The sequence below is a fragment of the Cordyceps javanica genome, chromosome 1 (genome assembly GCF_051103115.1).
Source record: "Cordyceps javanica chromosome 1, complete sequence".
NCBI classification, from domain to species: Eukaryota; Fungi; Ascomycota; class Sordariomycetes; order Hypocreales; family Cordycipitaceae; genus Cordyceps; species Cordyceps javanica.
Genome location: NC_139295.1, coordinates 5,487,995 through 5,515,722, shown reverse-complemented (window position 1 = coordinate 5,515,722; position 27,728 = coordinate 5,487,995). Strand labels below are relative to the sequence as shown.

General features: G+C 54.1%; 5 protein-coding genes across 5 annotated transcripts; 3 read left to right on the top strand and 2 right to left on the bottom strand.

The window, feature by feature from the left end:
• Nucleotides 1-17: 17 nt before the first annotated feature.
• V2A60_001665 (ras guanine nucleotide exchange factor domain-containing protein) lies at nt 18-2,474 on the bottom strand (the record flags this gene model as incomplete). The annotated part of the gene is made up of 4 exons (XM_083253023.1): nt 18-110; nt 168-1,837; nt 1,886-2,095; nt 2,165-2,474. 4 exons carry the CDS (start codon nt 2,472-2,474, stop codon nt 18-20), a joined length of 2,283 nt encoding a protein of 760 aa, XP_083109149.1.
• Nucleotides 2,475-10,290: 7,816 nt separating this feature from the next.
• On the top strand, nt 10,291-11,394 carry V2A60_001664 (uncharacterized protein; the record flags this gene model as incomplete). Its single annotated transcript, XM_083253022.1, has 1 exon — nt 10,291-11,394. The coding sequence occupies one exon, from the start codon at nt 10,291-10,293 to the stop codon at nt 11,392-11,394; it is 1,104 nt and encodes a 367-aa protein (XP_083109148.1).
• Nucleotides 11,395-11,572: 178 nt separating this feature from the next.
• On the bottom strand, nt 11,573-12,364 carry V2A60_001663 (zinc finger HIT domain-containing protein; the record flags this gene model as incomplete). Its single annotated transcript, XM_083253021.1, has 2 exons — nt 11,573-12,110; nt 12,225-12,364. 2 exons carry the CDS (start codon nt 12,362-12,364, stop codon nt 11,573-11,575), a joined length of 678 nt encoding a protein of 225 aa, XP_083109147.1.
• Nucleotides 12,365-13,109: 745 nt separating this feature from the next.
• Nucleotides 13,110-14,215, top strand: V2A60_001662 (scaffold protein Nfu/NifU N terminal-domain-containing protein; the record flags this gene model as incomplete). The annotated part of the gene is made up of 2 exons (XM_083253020.1): nt 13,110-13,988; nt 14,096-14,215. 2 exons carry the CDS (start codon nt 13,110-13,112, stop codon nt 14,213-14,215), a joined length of 999 nt encoding a protein of 332 aa, XP_083109146.1.
• A 6,232-nt stretch (nt 14,216-20,447) lies between these two features.
• V2A60_001661 (uncharacterized protein) lies at nt 20,448-26,501 on the top strand (the record flags this gene model as incomplete). The annotated part of the gene is made up of 8 exons (XM_083253019.1): nt 20,448-22,141; nt 22,196-22,683; nt 24,051-24,159; nt 24,227-24,349; nt 24,413-24,837; nt 25,517-25,608; nt 25,914-26,070; nt 26,134-26,501. 8 exons carry the CDS (start codon nt 20,448-20,450, stop codon nt 26,499-26,501), a joined length of 3,456 nt encoding a protein of 1,151 aa, XP_083109145.1.
• Nucleotides 26,502-27,728: the final 1,227 nt, after the last annotated feature.

The following is a 27,728-nucleotide window of genomic DNA, read 5'->3' as shown; positions in this document are numbered from 1 at the left end:
TGTTGGTCTGCCAATCTCTATTTGGCGAACCATGGAAATTTCTTCTTGGCTGGATCAAAGGCGCCGGTGGAGGTGCTGCTTTCCAGCTCAACGCTTCTCTGATAAATTTCCTAACGCACAGTTAGCCGGAAAGATTCTTGTTCACAGGCAAGATTGTTGCGACACACCTCGTCATCTGTGGGCATCCGACAACCAAGGATGAGTTCGCGGGTCAGCGAATTCTTGACCAGATTCGGGTATGCCGTGCCCTGGCTCTTCATCAATGGCAGCAGAACATCACCCAGAACCTCAAACTTCCTCCAGTTGACACGGTCGCCGTTTGGTCCGACAAACGTCTTGCTGCCTTCCTCTGCACTCACTAAATCACGCAGATGCAGGGGAACAAAGGGGATGCGTGGCAGGGGCGAGTTCTCCCAGGCAAGACGGTACGCCGAGTGGCTCTTTTGCGTGCTCATCAGGATCACAGCCCGAGCAAAGCGCTTCTGCACTTCCGGCGCCACGAGCTGCCTGGTTTGTGCGAGTCGGTGGATGGCGATTCCGTTGATTCCAGCAAGCACGGCGGCTAGCCCATTATAGTTGTTGAGTTGGCGGAGCTTGATGGCAACATTCATAAACTTTTCTAGCATTTGCGCTCTGTGCTTGGCTTTGTCGCGGAGCAAAATCAGGTTCGCGACCCATTTCGCAATATGGTTGAAATGATTAATCATGCGATTCACATTCTTCAAGCTAGTGGCCTTTTCTTTTTGTGTCGACGACAGACTAACATAACGGACAAAGTCTCGGATTCTGATTGATGAAAACAGAATCCAGTCAATTCTCGTCAGTTCATCGGCAATTTCATCATCAGACTGGTCCATGAAGACGTGGTACCGGGTCTTGTTCATAGGATGTAGGTCAGCCGGCTCAAGCGATGCAGCCTCTCGTTCATATTCGTCATATGAATGGAACTGAACTTGACCGCCAGGTTGGCCAGCGAAGTCGGGTGGTTCGGTAGCCTCTAGGCCACCATCGCCGTTTTCGTCAACTTGAAACATGCCAATACTGGCGGACAGCTCACTCATCTCCTTCGATAGCCTCTCATCGTCGCATTCAGGACCGCTGTGGTCCGAAGTCGCCCAGCCTGTGTCATCGTCTTCCAGGGCACTTCTCCGCAGGCTTCTCCTCATCTGCTGAGAGGCAACAGAGAATATGGGCTCTGCCGACAGGTGCTGGATGAATTCGAACAAGCTCCTTCGAGTAGAGAGTTTGGCAAAATCACCTGGGTAGAGCGATACCCATTTGGCGATTACTTCGATGATTCGCAGTTGAGTAGCGGTTTTGGAAAGATAATGTGCTGTCTTGTCATCCCGTACGCGGTCAAGGCGCGCCAGGATGGCGGAGAAGAGTTCAGTGGGTGTGGTGAATTTACGGTATAAACACAGAAAAATATCCGAAAAATTGTTGTCGGCACGGGACAACCTCAGTGCAAGAAGGCGATCAACAAGCTCGGCCAATGTGACTCCAGTCATTCTGGGCTGTTTCTCAACAAAATTCTCCTCGCTCCTCTGAAGAATAGGAATGTCGTCCGAGTATGTTTGCCCTTCGCTATCCGATTCTTCGACATCCAAAAAGTAGTCCGCACTCGGTTTATCCGTTCGATAGGCCTGTCCCGAATTCTTCGAGGCGCGAGCTCGGTAGCTATCGCCGTGTTGCGGACCGAAGCTTTTCAGAACAGAGAGTTCGGAGCTTGCGCGACTATGCTTGCTTTGCTGACTGATGGGACGCCCGGCAGATGTATCTGGTGCCTCCAGGTTGACAGCCGATTGTGCGCGTCGACGGGGAACGGTTTCGCAGTGCTCTGCGGTGTTGTTAGCGCAGCCTAGACGACTCCAAAGAAGAGGCATACCTTTTCTGTGAGCGATGGCAGCTTTCAGGATGGCCTGCAGGCAGGCTCTGGATACATCTGCCTTATCAAAAGACACCTTGTATGTACCGATGCACGACTTGAAGATTTTGTGACCAGCGACGCTATCAGCATCCACCTCCCAGTCATCTTCGTCGATTTCACATTTGCAGGCAACCAAGATGGAAGGTAGACCGGCATTTGTAATGGCAGCTCCACGACAGTTAGCAAGGACCCAGAAAAAATTGGTCATGGTGTGTCATGATTCGGGGACGCACGCACTCATTGCTTGTGGAAGGGGTCGAACAGATTCGGGATTGGTGACATCATATAGCACCAGGGCTGCATCGGGGCGGGGGACGATGTGGCCGTTGATTTGCTTGGGCCATTGGATTGTCTGGGACGAGGCAGTCTGGTCGAAATTCTCGAGATCGAGCTCGAAGAGCGAAACGCCATGCGTCACATTATCGACAACGAGGCGGACACTTGCGGAGCTGGCGATGGGCGGCCGGGTAAGGCCAAGGACCTTTTGAATAAAGGTAGACTTGCCAGCACCCGCAGAGCCAATGACGGCGATTGTGAAGGTTTCCATTGGAGCAGCAGTGCGCGCCTGGGGACAAGATGGAGCGAAGGACGTTAGCTGTCTGGGATAGGGACACGAATGTTTCGAAAAAAGAATGCGGCGCAGTTGTGGCCGCCGAGCGGGTTGGTTGGTACCCCACGAGACGTCGGTGGGCGGTACGGCGCATTGCCTCGACTCCGGCGCAGACCTCATGTGCACGACGACGGGGCTGCAAAACAGACGCAGTACATCTTGCGGCACAAGTCGGACAAGCACGGCGGCGCACGGCGGCGCACGGCGGCAAGAAATAGAATCGACGGCTATACGTACCAGAGATGGCAACGAACTTGATGCAAGGGACGCGCGACGAGGGGGTAGGCCAACGCGAGCTGGCTACCTTCTCATCGCCACCAGGCTAGTGGTCGGCAGCCGGGGGGGGTATGGCAGATGCGAGAGGTCGGACGATTCGGTGTCGGAGGTCGGGTTATGATGGTAGCTTAGGGTGAAGGGGTCGTCAAAGGTGGATATACAAGATTCGCGCGATTGACCCTGTCGGGGGCCAGGAGCATCGGTCGCCGGTTAGGAAGTCGTAAGCGTATTAGAGAAGGGGGTGGGAGCGGAGGCGGGTGCGGCGGCGGCGCTGCTGATGGTGGTAGTGGTGGTTGGTGGAAAGTAGCTGATGAGGCTGCCGCTGAGAGGTACGAAGTCGGTGCAGTCCTTTTGGTAAAAGCCGACGCGCGCGTGATGGGTGATGACAACCAGCTTGTTGATTAGCTACGCAAATGGGGGGGAGGGCCGGGACTCTCAGAGAGGAAAGGGAACGACAATGACAACGAGGCGGCGCTGTGCGGCGGCGGCGGCGGCGGCGGCGCTGGTGGCGGCGCAAGTTGGCCCCTGCTTGGTGACGAGGCACGGCGAAGGCCCGGAGAGGGGGCGGCAAAAGCTCGAGATTGTCGGTTGATACTCAGGACGTCGACATGCGGCGGCCTGCAGAGCGCGTCTTCAAGGGTGTTGCGTCACCTGAAGCAGTCGGTCGGTAAGCTTGATGGGAAAGTTCCATTGTTACCCGGGCGGACTGTCCCTCTCGCCCAGTCCGAACCAGCCGGAGAGGGAAGAGGGCAGGGTGCACGCGTAGGGAGAAGGGAAGGGAGAGACGGGGGAGGGGGGGGGGGGCAGGGGATGAGGATTCGCAATAGCACAATGCGACGAGTCGAGAAGGAGAATTGAGAAAGGGCAAGGAGGCCATGCCAGAGAGCAAAGCAAGGACACGAGCGTGTGTGGGCGACGCTTCCTCTCGTTACTCAGTAGTAGTCTCTCTGCTACAACCGCGGCGCAGGGTTCCATATTTGGCTTTGAGAAACAGGGTCCCCTTCCAGCGGTCATGGCCCAGCAAACCGTAGTCGGCCCGCTGCTTTGGCCGTGGGCAGGCAGGGACGTACATTGAACTCGGCAAGATTCATGACAGAGTTGGAGAAAAGGCTGAAGGGATGGCAAGATTGGACAAGATTATGCGTGGCGGCAGGCATAGGCCTTGTCGCCAGGCAAAGCTCGAAAGAGCAATGCCACAGTCCCTAATAAACAACGCATAGAGCTTCAAGGACAGGCCCGTGGTTGGGCTGCTTATGCGGAGATGGATGTGTGTATATGCGCCCATACATGGCAATCAAAGGAAGCGGTAACGGCCAACAAGGACGAAACAAGAGAGAGAGAGAGAGAGAGAAAGGCTAGACTTACCACGATCAAGGGCAGGGAATCTAGAATTTCGGCGTGTCGTCCTGGCGATGGTGTTGTGCTCTTGCCGTAACTATCTCGACGGTCCGCGTTGAATTCTGAGCTTGGCCGACAGGGATGTCCAGAGAGCAGCAGCGACAGCCGGTCCAGGGATGCGGGATACCGAAAATTTGTCCCGCCAGCAATGCGAAGAAGAATCCCGTATTGGCTCTGCCAATATATGCCGGTATGTCTGCTGAAAGGTTGTATCTAGGTACTCGGCAGTCTGGAAAGCTGCAGCGAGAAGGCGGGGGGGGGGGGGGGGGGGGGGGGGGGGGGGGCCTACAGGCCAGACCAGCAACACAGGCGGGGTGTTGATTGCAGAGTTGTGCTAACGAGAGCGTGTGCGTGACTTGCAACTTTTCTTTTTGACGGCAGCCAGCACTTTAATTAAGGCTGCTGCTGCTGGACACGTCCAACAACTGCTGGAGCTGCTTTTAGCTTGGACAGTTGGTGTACTCAGCCAGTACAATACTTCGTACCTCGCTGGTCGATGGGGTTGCCATGTGGTCAAGAATACCCTGGTGGCTATAGCTATAGCTCGGTGGCGCCGAAAAATAATACCCTAATGTGGATGCTAGTTATGTTGAGGGCGTCCATGAACACGAACACGGGCTCGTGTGCGAAGGATTCAAGGAATATCAGAAAAGGGAAAACAAGGGCAAAGTGCAGCATGGCCAAGGCGAGGAAGGCGAGGACCCTTTTCCCCTCAGCATATCAAGCACCCTGCATGGAGAGCCTGCCGGGACTCTAGACTAACAAAACCAGCCGTTCAGCATGGTGGCCGCCCCTCCTCTCCGATCCCTCCGAGCCCAGCCCGGCGGGTGTGGCCGGGGCTCCTTTCGCTCGTCATCGGCCGGGCACACATACTAATACGCAGTACTGGTATAACAAGACCTTGCAAGTGCGGGGTTTTCAGGACATTGGTATTGTGAGCTTCGTCAATCACTACATATGTGCATGTCTCGCCCCCGCAGATGCTAGCCAGTTTCCGTGTCTTTCTCACGTTCAATCTTTTGTCTTCTCTGTACGGGAGCAGCCATACCATCGCTATACCTAGTTCGCCCTTTTTGTCATCCAAGGACCGTGGCCCGAGGGTCATGTCAACAAGGACCCCCCCCTGGCATGGTGAGGGAGGGAAAGCCGTTGCGCTTCTTTGCGGTTCTTTGTCAAGGGCCGCAACCTTTTTCTGCCTGCCCGATCCCTGCAGGGTGGCAGAATGCGGGCATTAATTAGTCCCGATAGCTATTGCTGCACCCTATAGCCACGGCACTTGTTGACATGTTACCACAAGACGCGGCTTTCAAGTCCCGATGCAATTGCTTGTTTTTTTCTTTTTTTTTTCTTTTTTCGCCATTTACCATGTTAGACAGGATGTGTCTTTGTAGAGCTGGTCAGCTGCTCATGTTCTTGTCTCTTGCGCCATGAACCACCATGCTTCGATCGACGGCACATGTGTATACGCCACTTTTCTGTCAAGAATCCAGCTAGCCTCAATGACACTAGCATTTCGTGGACAGCGAGGACGAGACAGTGACGACCCAAATTATGTGACATCTGACAGTGTTCAATCTACGACTACGATGGCCCAGACTACGGGAAAGGCAGTGGGGACCATCGCGTTTTGGCAAACCGATACAAGGGTGAACAAGACCCTGGGAGACTCGAGCTGGTAGGCCACTCAGATATCAATAGATGGGGAGAGTGTGGCGGATGCCAAAAGCGTTGAATTTCTATATTTGATTCGCCAATGTACGTCGACGGTACCCGTCCGTACCCGTCCTCGTAGAACAAGCCTCCGAGGCAACGGTAGCCTCCGAGGCAACGGTAGGAGGCTCGCTCCTCATATTTGGACGTGGCTAATTCAGCGCAACATGACTATGAAGAACCACATCACTCTCAACTTGAGTGTACCATATACACGCAGCGTACGGAGTACTCGACTCACCTTTGCTAGCAACAGCTATTTTCGGGAGCCAGATGCTATTTTGGAGCTCGGGCTTGCGCCGATTAGCCTGGGACTGCTGAGAAAGGTCTTATTCCCTAGCGAGGAAACAAAGTTCAGTAATCCCACCGTTGTTGGATGGTACGAGACGAGCGGAGAATTGATTTTGATTGACCCTGATTGGGCAATGACATGGATGCACGGGCACACCTTGATGTTAGTTGACCGTCTGTCCGTTTCTGGTTGTGGTTATGGATCTCTCAGCCTGATTGTCAGGCTGAACAGGATCCTGTCTCCTGGACACTAAAAAAAAAAGGATGGGATATTTCATCAGTAGCGTCCCATTGACTTTTCGACGCCGTCTTCCTCGGCAGCACGCCGAAAATTAGACAACAACTGTGCGTTGGTGCCGCTTCCTGCCCGTCCAGCAGGGATCTCGGGCCCTTTGATAGTTACCTGAAAGACCGACGCGCGCGCTCGGTTGGCTCCGTGCCACGCGGGCATGGTCCACAATTCAAGCTGGAATTCGGCAGGGCCTTGTCGCGGGTCGAGATTGAACTGGAAAAGAGAGATTCATGCCTGCAGGGCCGGAGTGGTTTCGCTTGGTGCTTGACGGGATTTGAATAGCAACTTACAGCCCTTGCAGAGAAGAGTCAAAGTACTTGGACAGCACAGATATTAAATGCCGAGACTTGAACACTGTTTAGGGTATTACTGCACACCAAGTACGGAGTAACTATCAGTAATAATGTGTACCACTAGTTGGCCTCCATTGAAGCGCGATCCACTCACACTGGGCTCTTTAGTTGCTGTTCAGTCTTCCCGTTGTATGAGTGCTGAGTCCGGAGTAGACTGTAGAACCACTGGTAATAAGAAGGCAAGGGTCCTTTGACCCTTCTTCCTAGCTTTATTAATGAGGTCGCATCTCTGCCCAGCGCAACACGCAGCTCAAAGGGCTCGCTCATCTTGCTTGCTAGGTAGAATCAGGTCTAGACGCCGGCTGGCTTGGCGGTTAGTCCATGTCTGCCAACTCGACACTTGGCAGTGTAGTTACTGGGTAGCTGCAAAAGTCGCCGTTCCCCAGCTGGGGTTCCATGACCATGGAAGTCAGGCATTGGACAAAAAAGTCCAAGCTTCGAAAGGGCGGAGTGACAGATACGGCCCTGCTGCGCAAGTAGAGGCCTCGGGACAAGAGGGTTCAGATCCCGGCTAATACCGAGCATTGGACGTCGTCACCGTGTCATGCAAGGACCAAGGGCGGCCGTCTACACCGTTCGCCACCGCCGCCCTTGTCGGAGAAAATGGCAGAGGCCAAAAGAAAAATTGGAGGGCATTATTCACCACCGCCCCTCCTCCCTCCCCCCTCCCCACAATCCAGCGAGGGCCGAGCCTCCGGGCGCGAGTCACACAGCACGCTTCTTTTTTTTCTGTTTTTCTTTTTTTCTCAGCCGATGCATCTGCTTCGTTTTTCGATAGCGTAGATGCAGCCGCGAGCTAAGGAGAAGGGAGGGGGGGACCAAAAGACTTTGTCGATACCAAGACGAAAACTGTCCGCGGCGCCTAACGGAAAGTGGCCGTGCTACATAGTACTCGCGTCACCTGGCCAGAGTCCAGAGTCGTGATCCTATGCGTGGATAGATTGTACTTGTTGGAGCGGACCAATGAGTATCATGACGGAACGGAGTGGCGTAGGCTTGAAAGTCCTCCCTGGCCAGAGCACCATCTCCCACACGCTACAGATATCAGTGCTCACCAGTCACAAATAGATCTCTTGGGGCTCTCTCACCGTTTTGCCTTGCCCGAGAGTTGCAGTAGTTTTCAGGAGAGATGGGAAACGTCACCCCAGCAGGCCTGGGCAAGTACGCTACAAATGCACACTTGAACTCCTTCATGACCTCGGGACATGTGTTGCTACGTCCCCAGTCTGGGCAGTCCTCAACACATTTCGCGGCCAGGGCGTGCAAGGTGGTGGTGGTAGTGGTGGTGATATGTTTTTGATAGGTCGCTGTCCTTGCACCAACCATGCCCTGGTCGTCATGGAACAGCCCTGTCATGAAGAGCTCCGCGTGACCAATTCTGGTCGAACAACAAGTCTCGACTCCTTGTACTAGTTGTATAGCGCGGCCTTTGCGTTATGACGGATAATGACCTATTTTTTCTGTATTTCCACCCGACGGCGTTTCCCTGCCCGCCGAGTCAACTACTGGTACGTGGGAAACGCCGTGGCGGCGCGTCAACCAAGTTTATAGAGACAAGACCAGGAAAAAAAAAGGAAAAAAAAAGAAAGAGAGTTCGAGGCGCTTTTGTGGCTGTCGTTGTGACCAAGACTACTTGAACTGGGCGCTGGCCTCGTGTGAGAAGTGGATGGCATGGATACCAGTAAGTACTTGGTGGAACTGGGGAAAACCGAACGGGAGATCTGTTGCAAGTAGGCCTTTGCAATGAAATAAAAGGCAACCACTCCTTTTTTTTTTCCCTTTTTTTTCTTTTTTTGGCAGCATCGTGCCATCACGGACGCGGCCTACCTAACTAGTCATCACATCCACCTGCACAGCGACTGTCCGCGCACCGCTTTCTTCGCTCGGCCAGTAAGTAGCGTTTTGCTTAAATTAGTTAGTTTGTACTTTGTTGGTGCTTGTTGGTAAGTAAGTAGTCGAATAAACTCTAAAGGCAAACATTACTCGGCCAGTGATTTAGAAAGGCAAAAAAAAAAAAAAAAGAGTCAAGACGATGACAAACAACGTGGTTGCAGCATGACACAGTGACAATGGGCCTCTCAAGGAAATACATCAGCCCAGTGCACGTCACTCTGCAGCAAGCTTGCTGCCAATGAATGGTTACCTACCTACACGAGCTCCTCCCGGTCAACTAACTATTGATTATTCCCTTGGCTCACTGGGGCCCCGTCCGTCCCCCGTTTTGCCCTTTTGTGACTCGTCGTCCACCGCCAGACGCAAGCAAGGGCCTATAACTGACGAACCTGGGGCCTGTGCCGTCCAACGCTGGCGGCGCGCCCGCCCCCCTCTCTCCTCCTCGTCTTGTACCGTGGGTTGGGTGCCATGGTGGCTGTCCTGCATATTTTCCATGACTGACTGGATCCCCGGGGCGGATCGACATGATCGCGTGCCAAAAGCGGCCTTGACCTGTGATCTCAGTTCACTCGCAGGTCCCCCCCCCCCCCCCCCCCCCCTCCCACATAATAATCAACCCACCGACACACGGCTCTCTTTCACCGATTCCTTGGTTCAATCTATCTCTTTTTCTTTCTTGTTTCCCGCCCTAGAAAATTTACCGCTAGGACCCTCTGGGCTTGGAAAAAAAAAATCGCGCCTCTCATCCTCGGCTTAAGTTTATATAACGTGCTCTGTTCCCCTTCCGGCAGCCCATAGCTAGCGACAGGAGGAGGGGGACCCCTCTATGACACCCTCACCTGCCGCCAACATCGGGGGGGAGTCTATTATCCCTTGACATCCTATAATCTCGATTGCGCGCACGACTTTGAAACCCCAACCTAAAAAGAAAAGAAAAAAAAAACACACGACACGCTCATCTCTTCACTGTCTCGTGAGACCGTTCTCCTTTTGTTTTACTTGCCTGGAACCATCGCCGTTCGATACGCCGGCGCAACGTTCTGCCCGTAAAAGCTCGATCCTCGCAGCATTCGGACCTGCGAGCTGTTGCTTTGCACAACTGACAGGGGTTCCCCGCAGCCGATATCGTTCTCGTGGCGTCTCTTGGTCATCGTGGCTTTAGCAAGGTGAAAACAAAAAAATAAAATAAAAAGGAAAAACGCGCCGCTTCGCATACCGAGACATTTTATTACTCCTCTACTCGAGACGTCTGTCTCAGTTTTGTCCCTACGCTCGGCTGTCTTCTCCGCCCCTGGTGGCACCCACACACATCGCACAGCAGCTTCACGACGCTGTCCCAACGACGCAACTGCTCTCACAAACCATCTTGTTGCTCTGGCCGTTGTTTGTTTCCGACGATCCAAGCCGGCACGGGTTCAATGAATCGACGCTGAAAGATTTGGCACGTTTCTATTTTGCATGATATACGCATATATATAGTTGGCAGCGCCTGCACCGTATATATAAAGAGAACATCTCGCCAAAGAACATGCATTCCAACATGAACTACGCCTACGACTTTCACACCACCCAGCTGGTGCACCGCCCTGTCAAGGGTAACACTGCCGCCGACTTGAAGCCACCAAAGCCCAAGGCGCCTCCCCATAGGCGCGGTCTGGACCCTGAAGATCTCACCCGACGCCTCCAATTTGTCATTGCCGAGCGCAAGGCCTACGATGCCGAGAAGCGCAAGTCGCGCATCGTGCCGTCCTCGAGCAAGCCCTTTCGCAGCCAGGAGCCGAGCGAGGCAAGGTCCCTCCGCCGCCGGACCGTCGCGCTCGACCAGTCCAGGGACAAGCGCAAGACCAAAGGTGCCGATCACCACTCGGAAAACAGCCTGGCGTCTCGCTTTCGCCGGCGTGCTTCCAAGACGGTCCTCGACGAGCAGCTTTCCACAGATCCGGCGGCTTCGGATGGCCCCTACGTCCCGCGGGTAGCGGCCTCGCAATTTGCAGACACAACGCTGGGAGACTCGCCGCCGGACAAGGTCAACATCCACAGGCTATCCCGGGCGGCGCTCAAATACCACATGGACGGCGTCAACGGCGACTTGCAGGTTGCCTCAACCGCCGTGCCCGGCACCGCGCCAATCACGCAGGCCAAGGCCCTACGCCGGGCTCAGACTCTGCGAGAGAGGAATTATGATCGCAACCAGTTCCAGGCGTCTTCGATGCCCGACAACCTCGAATCCGTGATTCTGTCGCCGTTGACCAAGCGTCGCAGCTTCTTTACCGCCCACGCCTCGGACGAAAAGCAGCTGCGCGCATCACGCCGAAAGAGCACGGGGAGCATGCTGGGCACCGACCCCTCGCCCAGACACTCCGCAGCCCTGCCGCCGCCCTTGAATTCCACGGAGCTCGCTGCAGTCGCCGAAGCTCACAGGGTCGACTGGACCCAGAGCGACGAGGTGGCCGCCACACCACCGCCGCGACCCAAGTCCACCTCTCCAGCCCAAAGCACCAAAGGTGAATCGAAATGGAAGTTCCGTAATCGCCTCAATAGCTTCCACAGGAGCAAGGATGAAAAGAGCCCCTCGCCGCCTGCTGATGCCGCGGATATGCCCAAGTCGCCGATAGCATCGCTGTTTGCTCGATTCAAGCGGTAACTTGCGACCGCCTGTACTGTATGAAATTGAATGATACACATGATAACCACCAGGGAGGTTGGTGGGAGCAATCCGTCCTGGCGTCAGATATAATTTTTAGTCAATACCCTTCCGCCCCAATAATTATGAAGCAAATAATATACCAGGGCAAACCTAGCCCTCTTTGTTTTCTCGTTCTTCATCGCTTTTCCTCCTTCATTAAGTGCTCAATGAGCTCCGAGTCCTGCGCCGCTACCTGCTTCTGGAGCAAAGCGTTGGCGTCGGCGCCGACCTGCCCGTTCATCAGGTGCGTGATGAGCTCGCAGTACTCCTTGACGGCCTCTCCCGAGACACCGTCTGCTTTTCGGGCCTTGCGCAGGGCCTCCTTCCCGTTCTTGATGCCCACGTCGTGGTTCCACCCGTCCTTTTTGCTCGGCAGTCCCTTGAGCAGAGAGGCCGGGATAGCATTGTTCTGCATCGCCGATTCCGAGGGCGGCTGCATGGCGGCATGGATGTCGGCGAGCTGCTGCGGCAGGCCGGGGTACTTGCTGAAGAGCATTCGCAGCTTGTCGGAGGCCGAGTCGAGAACGCAGAACGGGTTGCTCCGGTCGTTGGCGCTCGTCACGGGTGGCTCGGCGGTGACGGTCGGAGGAGCGGCGGCTTGCGGCGGTTCGGGCTTCGGTTCGGGATCCGGCGGGTGATTCTCTCGGTGTGTTTTATTGCAAGCCACGGAGCAACTATGAGTTGAATGGGGTGTTAGTGGGGTTCTGGATCTCTTCTCTTGATCATTCGTCGGGCTGTGGCCGTAGCATGATTTGCGACAGTCCCGGTGAGAGCTTCTTCCGACATACTATGGCAAGTAGCATCTGGGGCATTTATATTTGGACGGCGCTTGCTGGCAGACTCCGCACAGTGACTTGGACGCTTGATCCGAGGCAGGCTGTACTGATTCGTTCCGTTGCGTCGACTTGGTGTCGCTGGGCGAAGACATGGCGGGCTGGTCGCGAGTTTCAGAGAGCGCTCAGTGCCGAGGAGAAGGATTGGAAGGCCTGGTGGAGTCGTAGACAGCGAGGAACGCGAGTAAGAAGCAAAAATATGTATATAAATATAATAAAACAGACGAGGGATGACTTTTGTCTACTTTATCTGGTGTTCCGCTGCAGCTTTCTCCAGCTGCTGAAAGTGTGTTTCTCGTCAAACGATGGGAAAAAAAAGCACTCGAGAAGCTCTCCACATATTGGAGCATTTAAGCAGGGGTCCCGGGTCCCCTCCTACTGAGGTGCACATTGGCTATCGGCAGTTGTAGAACAACCATAATTTAGCTATAATGAAGTTGGTAGATACTGGGCTAGAACGGCCATCTTTTTATTTTTCTTTTTTTCCTTGGAAAAAGAAGATCTTTGCTTTGTACATGTATGATGTCTTCTTCTTTTGCCTCTCCACGGCCTTGTATCGCTTCACTGGCCAGCATGGCTGCACCCCAATCATGCCAGGGTGGAGGGTCTTGCATCATAACTCCACCATTACTAATGTGTTCTCGATCATACGCCCTCAACTTTTTTTCCCTCGGACTCGCCCCAGCATGACTTGAACACAAACCCCAAGCCCGCCAAGCGCATCGTCACTACCAAAACTACGTTTCCCCCAATCCTATCCAGCAACCGAATTATACCAGCCATTCGTCGACACAAGACCGCCGTTCCTTTGCAGTCGCCTTTTACCGCACATTACACACAATGACCACCGCTTCCGCGTCGTCGAGGTCCGCCCTCGCCCGCGCGGTCCTCCGCTCGGCCGCGCCTCGGCCGGTGGCGACATGTCCGATGCAGATGCGCCAGAACCTGCGCGCCGCCGCCGCCTCACAAGGACGCTCTGCCCGCACCATGAGCAGCAGCGCGGCCGCCTCCGCTGCCGCCTACGCGTCCTCCTCCTCCTTCTCCTCCTCCTCCTCGAGATGGCGCCGCGGCGGCGGCGCCCGTCCCCAAGTCCAGCCCGGGCGCGCGACGGCGCACCCGAGCGCCGGCGCGCGCCGCACCATCTTCATCCAGACCGAGCCGACGCCCAACAATGACGCCCTCAAGTTCCTCCCCAACCACCGGGTGCTCCCCGAGGGCTTCGCCGCGCCCTTTGTCGAGTACATCAGCCCGCGCGCCACCATTGCCCCGCCGCACCCGTCGCCGCTCGCCGCCAAGCTCATGAACATTGACGGCGTCACATCCGTCTTTTACGGCGCCGACTTCATCACCGTCACAAAGGCCGGCGACGCCAACTGGGCCCACATCCGGCCCGAGATCTTTGCCCTCATCACCGAGGCCATCACCTCGGGCGAGACCATTGTCGCTGTCAAGGAGGTGCCCGCCGGTGCCGACGACGCCGTCGAGGAGGAGGCCGACAGCCTGGCCTACAACGAGGACGACGACGAGGTCGTCGGCATGATCAAGGAGCTCCTGGAGACGAGGATCCGCCCCGCCATCCAGGAGGACGGTGGCGACATTGAGTTCCGCGGCTTCGACGACGAGGGTTTCGTCAACTTGAAACTCCGAGGCGCCTGCCGCACGTGCGACTCGAGTACGGTGACGCTGAAGAATGGTATCGAAGGCATGCTTATGCACTATGTAAGCTGATCTTTTTCTTTTGCCTCTTTTTTGGGGGGGATCGAGGGGGGGGCAGGGTTCTTACAAGGCAGAAAAGATATCGATGCAGCCGCTAACATTCATTCCAGATCGAAGAGGTCAAGGGCGTCCGCCAGATTCTCGACGAAGAAGAGGAACTGTCCCTGCAAGAATTCGCAAAGTTTGAGGAGAAGCTCAAGCAGCAAAAGGGTGTTGCTCAAAGTGCGTAAACCTTGAAATGGAGGATGAGCAAGAGGGGAAGAGAACGAATGGACCTCACAGAGCTGTCACTGTAGAATCATTCGATTGTATTATATCGCCTGGACGCATTCTTCCGGACCAACGACGACGTTTTCAATATTTCCAGCCAAGGCCGTACACACCTCCGAGTACTGCAATCACTTTATAAATTCATGTAATCGTTCAATGCCATCTTTTGCATATGGCATGCCGTCCCAGTGTCCTCGCTGCTCCATCTATACTCTGCGATTTGATCGGCATACCATTTCTGTGTTTCGTTGAGAATGGCCGACCTTGTCGGGTTCCAATCGCGACATGCTCAACCAATGGGTCTCAAGAGGCGACTTACTTCGATCACCAAAGATCCAGGCCAAGGTAGAGAGCAGCCTTGCAAGTTCCTGAATTCTACGAAAAGGTCCGTGCCCGCCAAGCGAAAACAGCCCACAGCCCACCTCGACGCAGCCGTTTGAGTTTAGAGATGACAGCTGAAGCGCGGAAGCGTCGAAACTTGATTTGAGTTTGAGTCTACAGCTTCTCATCAAAATCTCGGGCTTTCAACATCACCGCGTGCTTGAATTTGTGTGCTGGACAAACCCCAATGATTCACCCGATTTAGACTACGTAGAGACGGGTTGGGAGCGACTGGTCCTATTCAGAGCGTGATTACTGATCGCCATCCTTCGAATGGATGAATGAATGAATGCTATCCCACAGCGTTTCTTTACTGCTTCTTGTTGGAATCACATCTGCCGGGATTTAGGTGTTGTACAATTGCACCACCTTGAAGCTGCCCGCATGCTCTATGCGGGTCTGCATTGAGCCAGAATGTTCCAGGACCAACCAGAGAAGGCATCGACATCAATCATCTCTGCAGCTGACTAGATAGAATTGTGGCTTTATAGTTTGATATCGTTGTCACCAGACCTCTGGCCTGGACCACCTGACTGGTTCGACGGCAAAAGCTTGGACTTGGTGTGGGTAGCGGGGGGAGTTCTGGATCAGTGGACGATTTTGCGGGGTGCCGACGATCTGCCCCAGACTTGTCAGCCGGGAGGCGGCCTGCGCGCGCGTCCACCTCATTGAGGGGGTTTCGGGGGGGGGATTGATTCCTGGCTGCTCGGTGTTGCCATCGATCAAATTTCCATTGAGTCACGATGATGCTGGAGTTGTAATTGTGGCAACCTTGGGAGAAGCGGGCGCAGAAGTCCTGAGTTGCGAATACAACATTTCTCATGCAGGATCGCTCTCGGTGAGAGCTCTGGAGGGGGCGGCAGATCAATGTAAAAAATGGGAGCTGCTGAATAACACCGCACGTCACTTGGGCCGGATCCTTTCAGAGTAGTAATACAGAAGACCATCGTCATGCATGCATTCGCACTTGAGCAGCAAAGCATGTGTCCTCGTGCTGTCTCAATGGTCATTCACAGTACCTGTCTACATACGAGCGGAGCGCATCTACTTGGGTGGTAAGTATGCCCTCTGGGTATTCCGTAGTGCTCTTATCAGACCTGATGTTGGTACACGTACATGTGCCAAGAAGGAATCCCGCGTCAGAGCCATTGGTCTTGCTGACTGACAGATGTTTCCTGATATGCTACTTTGCCGATCGATCGCTGTAGCAGATGTAGATGAGTGTAAAACTCGGGGTAGTCTCAAGACGGCGTTCTTTGCTAGGTAGTTGTTCGAAGAGGCTCTTTTGTGGTGGTTTGGTCCGAACACATCTAGCCCCTTGCTTCCACACTTTTCATAACAGCTCGCAACACTCCGCACACGGGAAGAAAATTGAAAAAAAAAAAAAAGGTCACACCCGCACCTGCAGGGCAACCGGTAAAATGAGGATACTCCATCAAGCGACATGGGCTTATGCAGGCAGACTGAGCTGGGGGCTGCTTAGGGCTCCATAGCGCATGCAACATCGAGCAGAAAACAGAGGTAGAGTATTGAGGTGCCTGGCCGCTACGAGCCAGTCAAGTTTGAGCAGCAAAGCCAGCTCAGGTCCGGGTCGCGCGGCCAACTATAGCTCCACTACTATACTTGGCCCCGCGGCCTACTTATGGGCAAACTGGATCTACTGGTAGACAGATCCGGAGGGCTTGGATGCTGCTGATTTCCTTTGCTCGTTTCCTCGTGCTGAGAATATTTTGTCAACAGTGGTGGTGATGCACCATGAAGCTCGAAGGAGGGTTACTGAGGAGGAGATAGCTGGCTGAAGGAGCTCTGGGAGTTCCAGGTACGTACGTGAATGGCGGGGTTTCGCGGCCACCAGAAGCCACGTACCTTGCGAATTTATATGTACTGGTATATTCTCTCCGCAATGTGAAATCAGAAACTAGACTATGGCAACACCCTAGACCATTGTCTAGTCGCAATAGTTCGGACCATTCTCCGCATTGGCAATGAAATGGACGAGTGCTGGCTGGATGCTGCAAGATGCAACCGCTGCACTGCAGGAATGTAGTTTGATGGGCAACAGGCTGAGCGAGACAATACCTAGCTGCTGGACCGTGGCCCAGTCAGTGTGAACAAGCAAGATAGTCTGAGTGGTAGTTGCCAGGGTTCAAAAGTACCAGCCAATTAGGAATGGCCGGCGACTCGACTATCGGCCATTGCGCGGTTGAAGAGCAACCAGAAACAGCCAGGAAGGGAGGAAGAACGCGAGGTTGTCGTATATCATCGACGGAGGTGCACTGTCGGTAATTAGTTGGCTTGTTAGCTGACCCAAAGTGGCGCCACGCTCTAGACGTTTAGACACGCAGTACCGTTGCGCCGCAGGCTGCATCTAATACAAGAAGTCGGGCATGATGATCCCCTCTTAAGTGCTATCATGGATGCATCGTTACTGCAGTTGCGCAGTTGCATACTGAGTACCTCTGGACAACTGCAGGCTCGCCGGCTGAGCTTTGACTCCGTTCGTCCCAGAGCATTGACCAGTTGCGGATGCAGGATTTTACGTCCGCCGCCGGGGAGGGGTGGGCGCAGGTGGTGGTGGAGGTGGTGTTGGTGGTGGTGGCTTTGTTCTCCCCGGCCCTCCCCCCAAAAAGAACTTGTCTGTCTCGCGTCGCGCCATTGATAGTTATGCAGGGTGGTAAGTTCTGGTGGTGTCTGGGTATGTTGTGATGTGGTTGGAGCAGAAGCGGCGCTGCCTTGCATACAGCCGGCGGCCACGGCTTTGTGGACTAGGACATGGGGACACACAACCCTGCCGATTCGCGACGGATGCAACGCAGTGGAGGGGCCCGTTTGGGTGATGGACGGGCGAGAGAAAGAGAGGGAGGGAGGCATGGAGGGTCAGAGAGAGACGGGTCATTTCTCTGATGAAAGCTACCTGGATGACGAATTGGATGAGTGTGGGCAACGGCAAGTCACGACACGCGGGACATACCGCAAGCCAAGAAGGGCATGCAGCGGCGATGGCGAAGCTGCAGAAAGAGCACTCCTCTGTCACGGACCAGGACGCCGAAATTGGTCTTGTCAGTAGATGGCGTTTGGCCAGAAGTGTAGCGGGAAGGATCCGTACTAGGTCGCTGGTTACGAAGTGATAGGAAACGGGTTGGCGGATTGACTGATTGACTGATTGACTGGATTCATGAATTGAGCCCCAGAGCCCCTCTTTGCAGGATGCCGTCCTCCACAGCGGGCTATTTGGCGGGATCGCCAAGCCTCGTTGCTGTTGCTAGCTCTGAGTGAGAGGTGGCGTGTGGGAAGTTCTCAGGGTGGCCCAGGCGCTAAAAACAGCCGGGCCTTGGGGAATATGGGGGGGAGGGTTGGCAGTTGGCAGGATGGTGGGCAAGCATGCAAGCAAGCAAGAAGGCAAGCAGGGTGCTCCAGCGTCTGTGAGCCTTGAGGCGGGCCGTAGTGTGTGAGGTGAGGTGAAGGAGCAGCGAGCCAAACCAGTGGAGTGTCCCCAAAAGGCCCCTAATCAAAGTAAGCGGGCAAGTTAGTAGGTAGGTTGGCAGGTTGGCAGGTTGTTCGCCTGTCAGCTTCCCCTTGTACGTCTGGCGAGGAAGAAAGGTACCTATCTGGTTACTACATGGCTGAGTGGTCGTAGAATGAGCCAACCTCTGTCACGAGGTTGGCAATGCAGCAGCATTCTGTACAAAAGAATAATAAAACAATAAAAAGCCCTGAGAGATTGGAATATAAGAGAATTTCATTAAACATCCCGCTGCATCTACCGCCCGCAAGTATTGGGATACGAAACCGCTCTGTAAGTAGGTCCCTCAGCTTGACTGCGTGTCCGTCGTGTTTTCCGTTGGCGCTATTAAGGTACATGAAGTGGCTGGTGTAGGTACCTCCTACCAACCTACCATGGTATCCACTCACAAACCCATCATCCCCTCTCCAACGTTGTCGGTTAAACAGGCACCTGCTTAGGTACCTAGATGCCTAGGTACTAAGGAACCTAAGGTACGTCTTGATTCTCTCTCTCTTTCTCACTCTTTCTCACTCTCTCTCTCTCTCTATGAGTGTACTACATCGCTAATCTGTATCATCTCTTTTATTTCCCTGCCCTCTTCCATGCTCTGGTTCCCGTACATTTTTGACTTATAGAAGGCTATCCCCCTCAAATGGCTTCCCTCTCCCCCCTCTCTCCCTCCCTCCACCCCCCAGCTTGCCAGCCACTAAAAAATAAAATCACACTAGCCATCCCCCCCCAATAACGCACCCTCCTCTGCCGCGGCTTCACCCTCTCCACTTGTTCTGGGCTGCCCGCCTCCACATTTTCTTCCAACATCCCTCTCAATCCGTCCTTTGCCCACTGCCAAACTGCCAAACAGCGCCGCCTTGCTGCTGCAGCACTTGATACTACTGCTGCCGCCACTGCTGCTGCTAGTGCTGCTGCTACTTCTAAGTACTGTTTGCTTCTAGTGCTGCTGCAACCTTAGTAGTACTAACTGGCAGGTACCTAGGTACCCATCTACCCAGCTACCACACCACCTCTGCCACACTCCTCACATCTCCTATGCTCTCTCCTAGCCTCGCTGCCTCGCCTCGCTTGCTACCACTCGTCTTCCTCTTGTCGCAGCTTTCGTCCCGTCTCCCCCGCTTTCCACACCTCGTGCCCATCCCACATACATCTCCTCTCCGTTTCCATCATCATCATCACCTTTCTTTTTATTCATTGCCTTTTCCTCCCCCAGACCGTCGCGCAAGCACCGTTTCTTCCCTATCGCGGCTTGCTCCGTTCGCCAGTCTCGATCGCCCTGCTGCGCCCACCCAGATTTTCCTCCTAGGCGTCGTCGATCAGCTGTTCCGCGACCAGCCCTCCTCCGACGTCGCGCAACCTCCTCCGCGCCGCAGAAATCAAGCACCGTCATCTCTGCCCAGCTTTCTCGGTCACTAGACTATGCCGGCCGACTAGAGCCTCTTCTTTCTGCCACTCCCGCAACTCTCGCCGCGCCGCATTCGCGTCTGGCCCTTTCCTCGTGCCTTTGCATGGACACTCGTCTCCGTCGCCTCGTTCTTATGCGCCTTACTATACGCCACAACCCATACCCGCACCTGAACTAGACACGCATCGACCTTTAGACGCCTCTATACCCCTCCCGATTTTTTTTATAAAGTTTGACACCGTTGCCTCCGCGCGACGCACTCGCTCGCCACTTTGACTATCCAGTGTCCGCCCCCTGCTTGACGCGCCCTGTCAGCAAATATTGCCACTTCGAATCCCAATATCGCACATGCTCCTGTGCGTTTGGCTGCTTCTGTCACCCAGCACCTGACTATTGAGTCTTTCATTTTCCATGCTACGAAGCGGTCCTGGCGCTTTCAGGCAACCGACGACTGCGATATAGCCCGCCCCAACCTATACTTGCCTGTGCCCAGCCACCTCTGTCGCAAATCCCCGCACCTTTCATTGTCGCGTCTACAATGAGCAGTAGCATCAAACAGAGTCAATCTGGTAAGCTGTCGCACGGTCCTGGCAGCCAAAATCTGCTGTTGGAAAAGGTTGGAGTCCGAACTTCCACCCCAGATTCGGAGGCGTTGGTAAGCTCAGAAGACGAAGCCGATCATCGCCACGACGCTTCCTCCATCGTTCCACAGCCCCATAGACCAGTGCGCAGATCGTCTTGGTTGAACGATACATCTCAGCCTTTGCCTCGTCCTCGTCAAGGCTCCTTCGCAAGCAATCCTGTCTCGTCTCCCAACGCTTCGCACCCTTCAACGCCGTCCGCTGAGAACACTGGCGGACCGTGGGGCTCTCATTCGGCATCCTCAGCAATGCCTCGTCCTTCGGGCGCCTCGTCATTTCCCTGGGGAACGGGTATTTGGAACAATGAGCGAAAGGACCCCCCATCCAGGCTGACTGAGGTTCTGCCCTCGCCTACATCGACTGTACCTCCAGGCAGTGCTGCCAACTCGTTCTTTGGTCCTGATTCGGGCCTTTCGCAGACATCACCTTCGCGGGAACAGGGCCATAATAACCAGATTCCGTTCGCCATACCGCTTCACCCAACCCCCAAAACGTACCGATCGCAGTCATACTCAGTTGGCCAGATGGAGCTAGAAGCGCCTACGTCCTCGGGTATGAGCTCTTCTACAATTCTTGGTCGCGCGAGACACCATCCAGCTCTACAACACCGTCCGTCTCGCCCGAGCATGTTGAGCGAAATGTCAAATGACGGATCCATCCTGGGCAAGGTCAAGGAAGTCGAGGACGATGAGGACGAGACCGCTGGTGAATCTCTCCAAAACTCCTTCCATCAAAGCGCTGAATCCAAGACTATTGAAATGCTCACTAGAGAGAATGCTCTGCTGCGCCAACAGCAGCAGCAGCAGCAGCAGCAGCAGCAGCAGCAGCAACAGTATGCACGTATCCGACCCCGGGCGTCGACGGGTGCGTCTTATCTTACCAGTGGACACCCTCTCCACGAAGTTGTTCTCGAAGAATCTGACTATGCCATTGAGGAGCTGGATGAGAGTCATGATCCCAAGGATTCTATGGGTCGTCGTGCCTCACAACGTCGCATGAGCGAATATGGCCCTCCCACATATCGCACTCCCCATGGCATGGAAGGCCGCAAGTTGGAAAACGCTCAGCTGAAGAAGGCACTTTGGTCAAGCTCACCCGGCTATTTGGTTGGTGATGCTTCACAGAGTAGGCGACACTCCTTTGCAAACATGCCGACTCGTCAGGGCTCCATCAGCTCCATCGCGGATTCCGTTGCAACTTTGGAGGCTGTTCAGGCCGATCAGCAGAATGCACATTACGGCGGCGGTTTCCAGGACCCTGCAGCCATGATGGGTTCAACCAGCGCTATGCATGCCCACGGCAGCAATCTAGGCAACGTGATGCAGAACAACTTTACCAACCCATTTGCAGGCCAGTTTGCTCCACAGAATCAATTTCAGAACCGGCCGCCGTCACCGCGCCACAACATGTACGGCATCAGCCAACCCCGTCTCAACCAGCTGCTGCATGTTGTTCTGTTCAAGTGCGCCAGAGCCGATGTGTTCTATATCCAGGAGGGGACTGGTCTCACCGTCAAGCCCGGCGACTTGGTGATTGTCGAGGCTGATCGTGGTACCGATTTGGGTACCGTCGCAAAAGACAATGTGGATTGGCAAACAGCCAAGGATCTGAAGGAGCACTACGCAGAAGAGCAATACAAATGGCTCATGATGTATTCTCAAGGCGCTGCCGCTGCTCAAGAGGGCAATGGCGGGATGCTGTCTGCTGCGCACGGCTTGCCAGGTAGCGCCGTGGGAGGTATGGGCCCAGCAGGCCAGCACCACATGCAAGAGCCAACGAATGGCGAGATTCGTCCGAAGCTCATCAAGCGCCTTGCCCAAAATCATGAGGTCCACGCCCTCCGGGACAAGGAGGGCCAGGAGGCGAAAGCGAAAAGAGTCTGCATGCAAAAAGTGAAGGAGCATGGGCTCAACATGGAGATTCTTGACGCCGAGTTCCAGATGTAAGTACTTCCATGCGATGCAGAAAGGTAGCACTGTTTACTAATCCGAAACAGGGACTGGAAAAAGCTCACCTTCTATTACTTTGCCGATGCCTACATCAATTTTAACTCTCTTGTGACCGACTTGTTCAAGATTTACAAGACAAGAATTTGGATGTCGGCCATTAACCCAGCTTCTTTTGCGAGCCCTACCTTGGGCATCCAGGCACCTAGCGGAGTCGGACCTGGCGCGGTCAGCCAAGGCAGGGCATCGGCTACTGGTGATCGCAGAGGAAACGCGCATCAGCTCGAACAGTCGCAGCCGCAACCTGTCCACACGGCGCAAACCATCTCGCCAGGTCCTCAGGGTCGTGGCATGCGCCTGAGTCCTGGCGGTTTCACTCAACCCCCTATGGGGATGGACCGCCATGTTTCTCCCGTGTCTGCCACCGGCTTCCCTAACTCAAACTACGCATTCGGCCCTGCAGGAGCTTTTGGCAATGCCAGACCACCGCACGGTCCTTATCATCTTGGTCCCTCCCCTAGTATGGAAGGTGTCCCAGGTGGGTTCCAGCATCCGGTGGACTTTCAAGCACCACAGCGGCGTTTCCACCCTCCACAAAGCGAAGGGGGGCCGCCGCATCACTTGCAGCGCGGTTCGCCCATCCCCCCTCAGGGGGATTGGACTGCTGCATTCCAGGGACTTTCCCTAAACACTCATTAATAGCAATATCGAGGACAGGCGAGGGCCGGAATTCGAATTGTGTACCTTGTTGTCAGCAATACTCGCATCTTTCTCTCTCGTCACGGCCAAGCATGAATGATATTTACACAGGTGAAAGACAAAATTTCGAAAATAAAAAAGACTGGATGGTATGGGGGGAAGACATGGACATATGACTTGCAAAAGCAGTATTACAAATGGGAATTTGGTTTGGGACGGCGTCTGACAATTTTAAAACTGCTGGACAAAGACATTTGGATCCTTCATTTCGCTAAGACTTTACTTTCGGCGCGCGGATATTTTCAATACCTTTTTTGTTTTGCCTACGCCCGGTCTGCTCATCGCCGCCTTCATCTTCGCTGCGTTTTTCAGCGTCTTATGGCCACCAAGCTATGGTGGCATGATACCGGTCTGGTTCAGACAGTACATGGGCCAGATACATGTGTTACTGGATAATAGGGATTATAGGGGCTATACTGGAAAGATTGAGATGGAGAACAGTTACGACCATGTTTTCATTCTGCTTTGGAATTTTTCTTTTCTTTTTCTTGTTTCACTATTTCATACTTTGCTTGACTCGCGGTTTTATTAAAGGGCTTAAAGAAATTATAGATAAAGATATAGCGGTTGGGGGATCGGACTGAGACGTTTATTTGGCCAGAGGTCTGGCTGCACCTCATGTGAGACTACTGTGCAGCCTAGCAGGGCCTCAGACTAGAGAAATCAGCGAGGAAGGTTTGCACCGTCTAATTACTGGTTGTGTATAGCGAATACGCTGGCGCTGGAATCGATTTCGTTTTCTCCTTTTCCTTGCAGGTACTACTATAGATAATATTCGGACATGTTTTCTGTTGCACACATCACGTGTAGCCACTGTTTAATGCCGCCGGCGACAATTGGCAGCCAGGTCCAGCTGACACTCTGCCAATTTCAAGTCCGGCCAACTCAAATGTCCCTTCTTGGGCCGTGGCATTGTACCCATTCAATCGGCTTGGAGACCAAGGTTCCCAACTCGCAACCCTCGAGCCCATCTAGACCACTACCAGCAAACCTTGCATGAAAGCAGCATGCCACAAACGAGCTCACGCAAACGAGGTCGGCCGACCGCCAGTAAGCCAGCATCTCAGAAGAATTATAGCAGCATACTCCATGTCTAGATTCGGATATATCCATGTTACTAACTACAACTCCCCATCTCTTTAACAGGTTCGGTCGACTCTGATCAACCCAGCAAAGCCAAGAAGGTCACTACTACGAAGCAAACGACGCGGTCTACAAAAGATCTCGCTCTTGGTAAAGGTCTTGGTAAAAATGGGTGGGACAATTTGCCGCCATCGATCCATCTCGTGGGTGTATATTCTGCTAACGTACATGTAATCAAGCGTGCATGGCAACGCGAGAGCGGCAAAGCATGGTCGTAAAGGAGCAACCGATGCCATCAACGAGATTCGAGCAAAAGGCGACGAGGTGTTTCTCATCATCAATGATGAGCGCAGCAAGCCTACGTAGGTCAGCGAATCCAGGCTGAACAATACCCGCTAACGCACCCGCCGTGACGGCCACGGCAGCAGCAGGGCCGACGGGAGCCTCGCGGACTCGCTCGCCAACGAGTACGCGCTGCGGTCGCACGATCCCATAACGGGTTGCGAGGCCTTTGAGGAGGCCAAGCGCGCCCTGCAGCGGTTTCGATCCCTCGCGAGTCGCTACGACGTGGCCGGCAGCCACGAGCCCGGCCCCGCGGAGCCGAGATGGATGCGCTGGAAGCAGGACGTCGTCGACCTCACCGCCCTCAACGGCAAGGCCCGGAAGCTCGCCCGCCAGATTGCAGAGGGACACCTGGCACCGGCCGGCTGGCCGCCGCTGGCGGTTCCGTCGCCAGGCACTGGGGATGAGGAGCTGGCGCAAATCGCCATGGAGATTCTGGACGAGGCGGTGCCCGATGGCAAGGTGACGTGGGGTTCGGCAGCGGCTCAGCTCATCAATGTCTATGGGAGTGTGTTGAAGGATACATTTTGACTCTTACTCGGGCTACTATGATGGGAAGCACAAGCTGTAGCCATGTTTTGTAAATGTTGGGTGCACAAACGGAGTCTTTTCTAGCCTTGGGTCTCGACAATCAGTACGGTCTTGCAACAAACAGCCCGATTCGCTGCATTAAGTAATGCATAAAATACACATGTTACTAGCTCCACTCGTTTTTATCCAATCTAGATCGGCACAAGAGCGGTTACTCAATTGTGCACGTTTGCTCCACTCTCCCTCCTGCCCTGGAATCATATTACCTAATCCCTGCTGACTCAGCAAACAGTTTTGAGGGTCAACTTTTCGTTTTGTAGACAAGGGCAAAGGAGGGGCAAGTGTTAGGGTGCTAGCTCTCAAATTGGGCTAGCGCGTCGCTTAGCCCACACAATGCTGGCCAATTTTTCGACCTGCACTTTTCCCCATCGCACTGGAGGGCAATCGTTTTGAAATTTCTCTTTCGCTATCCGCTCTACTAACCCTCGGCAGGAACATCATCACCACATAAGCCGGTACGTCTTCACTATGCCTCAATCGCCTCCGACTCCAGCTCGATAATACAAGTCATATTCTGTTTACCAGAGAGAGAGTCTTGCGATTGAGGTCCCTGCCATCACCGAATCATCCTCCCGTTTGCTAACGTCGGGATACAGCAAAAATGGGTGCCCTCAAGTATGTCGAGGAACTTCAGAAGAAGAAGCAGTCCGATGTGATGCGCTTCCTTCTCCGTGTTCGCTGCTGGGAAGTACGTTGAAACCAAGCCAACAAATATTTGTCGTTTTCTACACCATCGCCTCGATTCCAATACCCCGTCTCTGTTTTTATTTCTCTTGCCCTGTCGCTGTTGTGGGCGAACCTCTGTCGACGGATATGGGCTGGCAAAATTCGTGCATGGACGACCGAGAAGGCGCAAGGAATAGCCTTTCAGCTTGCTGGACTCTCTTTCCTTGGCCTTTTCAGTTCCCTCCATGCTCGACCAATCCGTATCTGGCGTCAAGTCGCCTCTGCTATACAGTCGTTGAACATTATGCTGAGACTGCATCAATATAGCTCCGTCAGTTGAACGTCATTCACCGCGCCTCGCGCCCTTCGCGCCCTGACAAGGCTCGCCGTCTCGGCTACAAGGCCAAGCAGGGCTACGTCGTCTACCGCGTCCGCGTCCGCCGTGGTGGCCGCAAGAAGCCCGTTGCCAAGGGTGCCACCTTCGGTAAGATTTTTCCTGACTGGTCACGGCAGGAGGCATAAGATGCTAACGAGATTCGCTTTGCAGGCAAGCCCACCAACATGGGTGTGAACCAGCTCAAGTACCAGCGCTCCCTCAAGGCTACCGCTGAGGAGCGTGTCGGCCGTCGCTGCGCCAACCTGCGCGTCCTCAACTCGTACTGGGTGAACCAGGACTCGACCTACAAGTACTACGAGGTCATCCTTGTCGACCCCCAGCACAAGGCCATCCGCATTGATCCCCGCATCAACTGGATCGTCAACCCCGTCCACAAGCACCGCGAGGCTCGTGGCCTCACCGCCACCGGCAAGGCCTCCCGCGGTCTCAACAAGGGTCACCGCTACAACAAGACCCGTGCTGGCCGCAGAAAGACCTGGAAGCGCCACAACACCCTGTCTCTCTGGCGCTACAGGTAAAGGTTGGCGCGCACCCGCGCAGCCGCCGGCAGTACACAATTGTCGACCGAATTCGTTCCATCTCTTCCCCTCCAGTGCAAGCAAAGGGGTCTTTCTTCGCCAAGTCTTTTTGGGGGATGTATTGCTTGCGTTTTTGCTTGGACTTTGTTCGTCTTTGGTCGCTTGCGTCTGCTACAATATTTTCTCAGTCTTCTTGGTGGGAAAGAAGAAAGGGAGCCTTCCCCAACGTGCTTGGGCTTCGATACCCGGTTGGGTTTTTGACTGCTTGAGTGTGGGTGGGGGGTTTAACGTCTATTTTCGGTAGCTATTAAAAATTTTACTTTCAGATGAATGAAAACAATGGAATGGGAATGAAAAGATTCCAAGATTCGATATTTCTTTGGCCCCACTGCTGTATTATTCCGTGACGTCTGCTCAGATATAGCCCTTGTGGGTTACGCATCGGAGTATTGTTTCGATGCTCTCACATGCCATCTCAATGAGTTGTCTCTTTCCGCCATGTCCCACTACGATGCATTTTTCAAGGATCCGCTCTGCCGAAACCCCTGTTTCTATGACGCTTCTCTTTTCCGAAAGGTAAAAAACTCCGTGCATAGTCTTGACAGAATCTGCAGTCTCCATCACGGAGCGGCCGCGCAACTGTGCCACGAGGGGCCAGGAAACTGATCACTTGCAAACACTAAATGTAGGTAGGCAATGAGAGAGCGTATAGCAGCACAGATGCGGAAATCAGAGAACCCAAAGGTGAGATGAATCAATGCTTCAGACCTAGATGTAATAAAGACTATGGAGCATAACAGTATTGTTGATGAACCCTGGGATTTCTCACGATGGACCAGTTTTCTTTTATCTCGCTGATGCATGGGTGAGAAGAGGCTTAGTCCGCCCTCTAGCTGTAAGCCACAATTACACTGCAGGTTGCCACTCGCGGGCTTGCAGAGCTGACAACAGGGTCAACTACCGGAGGTTGATCCTTTTCTGTCTAGGAAATGTCCGAGAACGAAGATGACATGGGTTTATTTTATCTACGATCCAGCCGCTTCTGCAAGCATCTTCCCGAGACAAGTTTGAACCACTCTTCAGATACTTGCACAGAGCGAAACCGCATACCTGCAGCGTCACTTGAGCAGTTTTTCTTGCAGACAACCGACACTTACCTAGACGTGACTTCTACAGTTCCTGGTCGCGGTCGGTCTTTTTTTTGCTTGCGGGAAGGGAGAGAGCGGC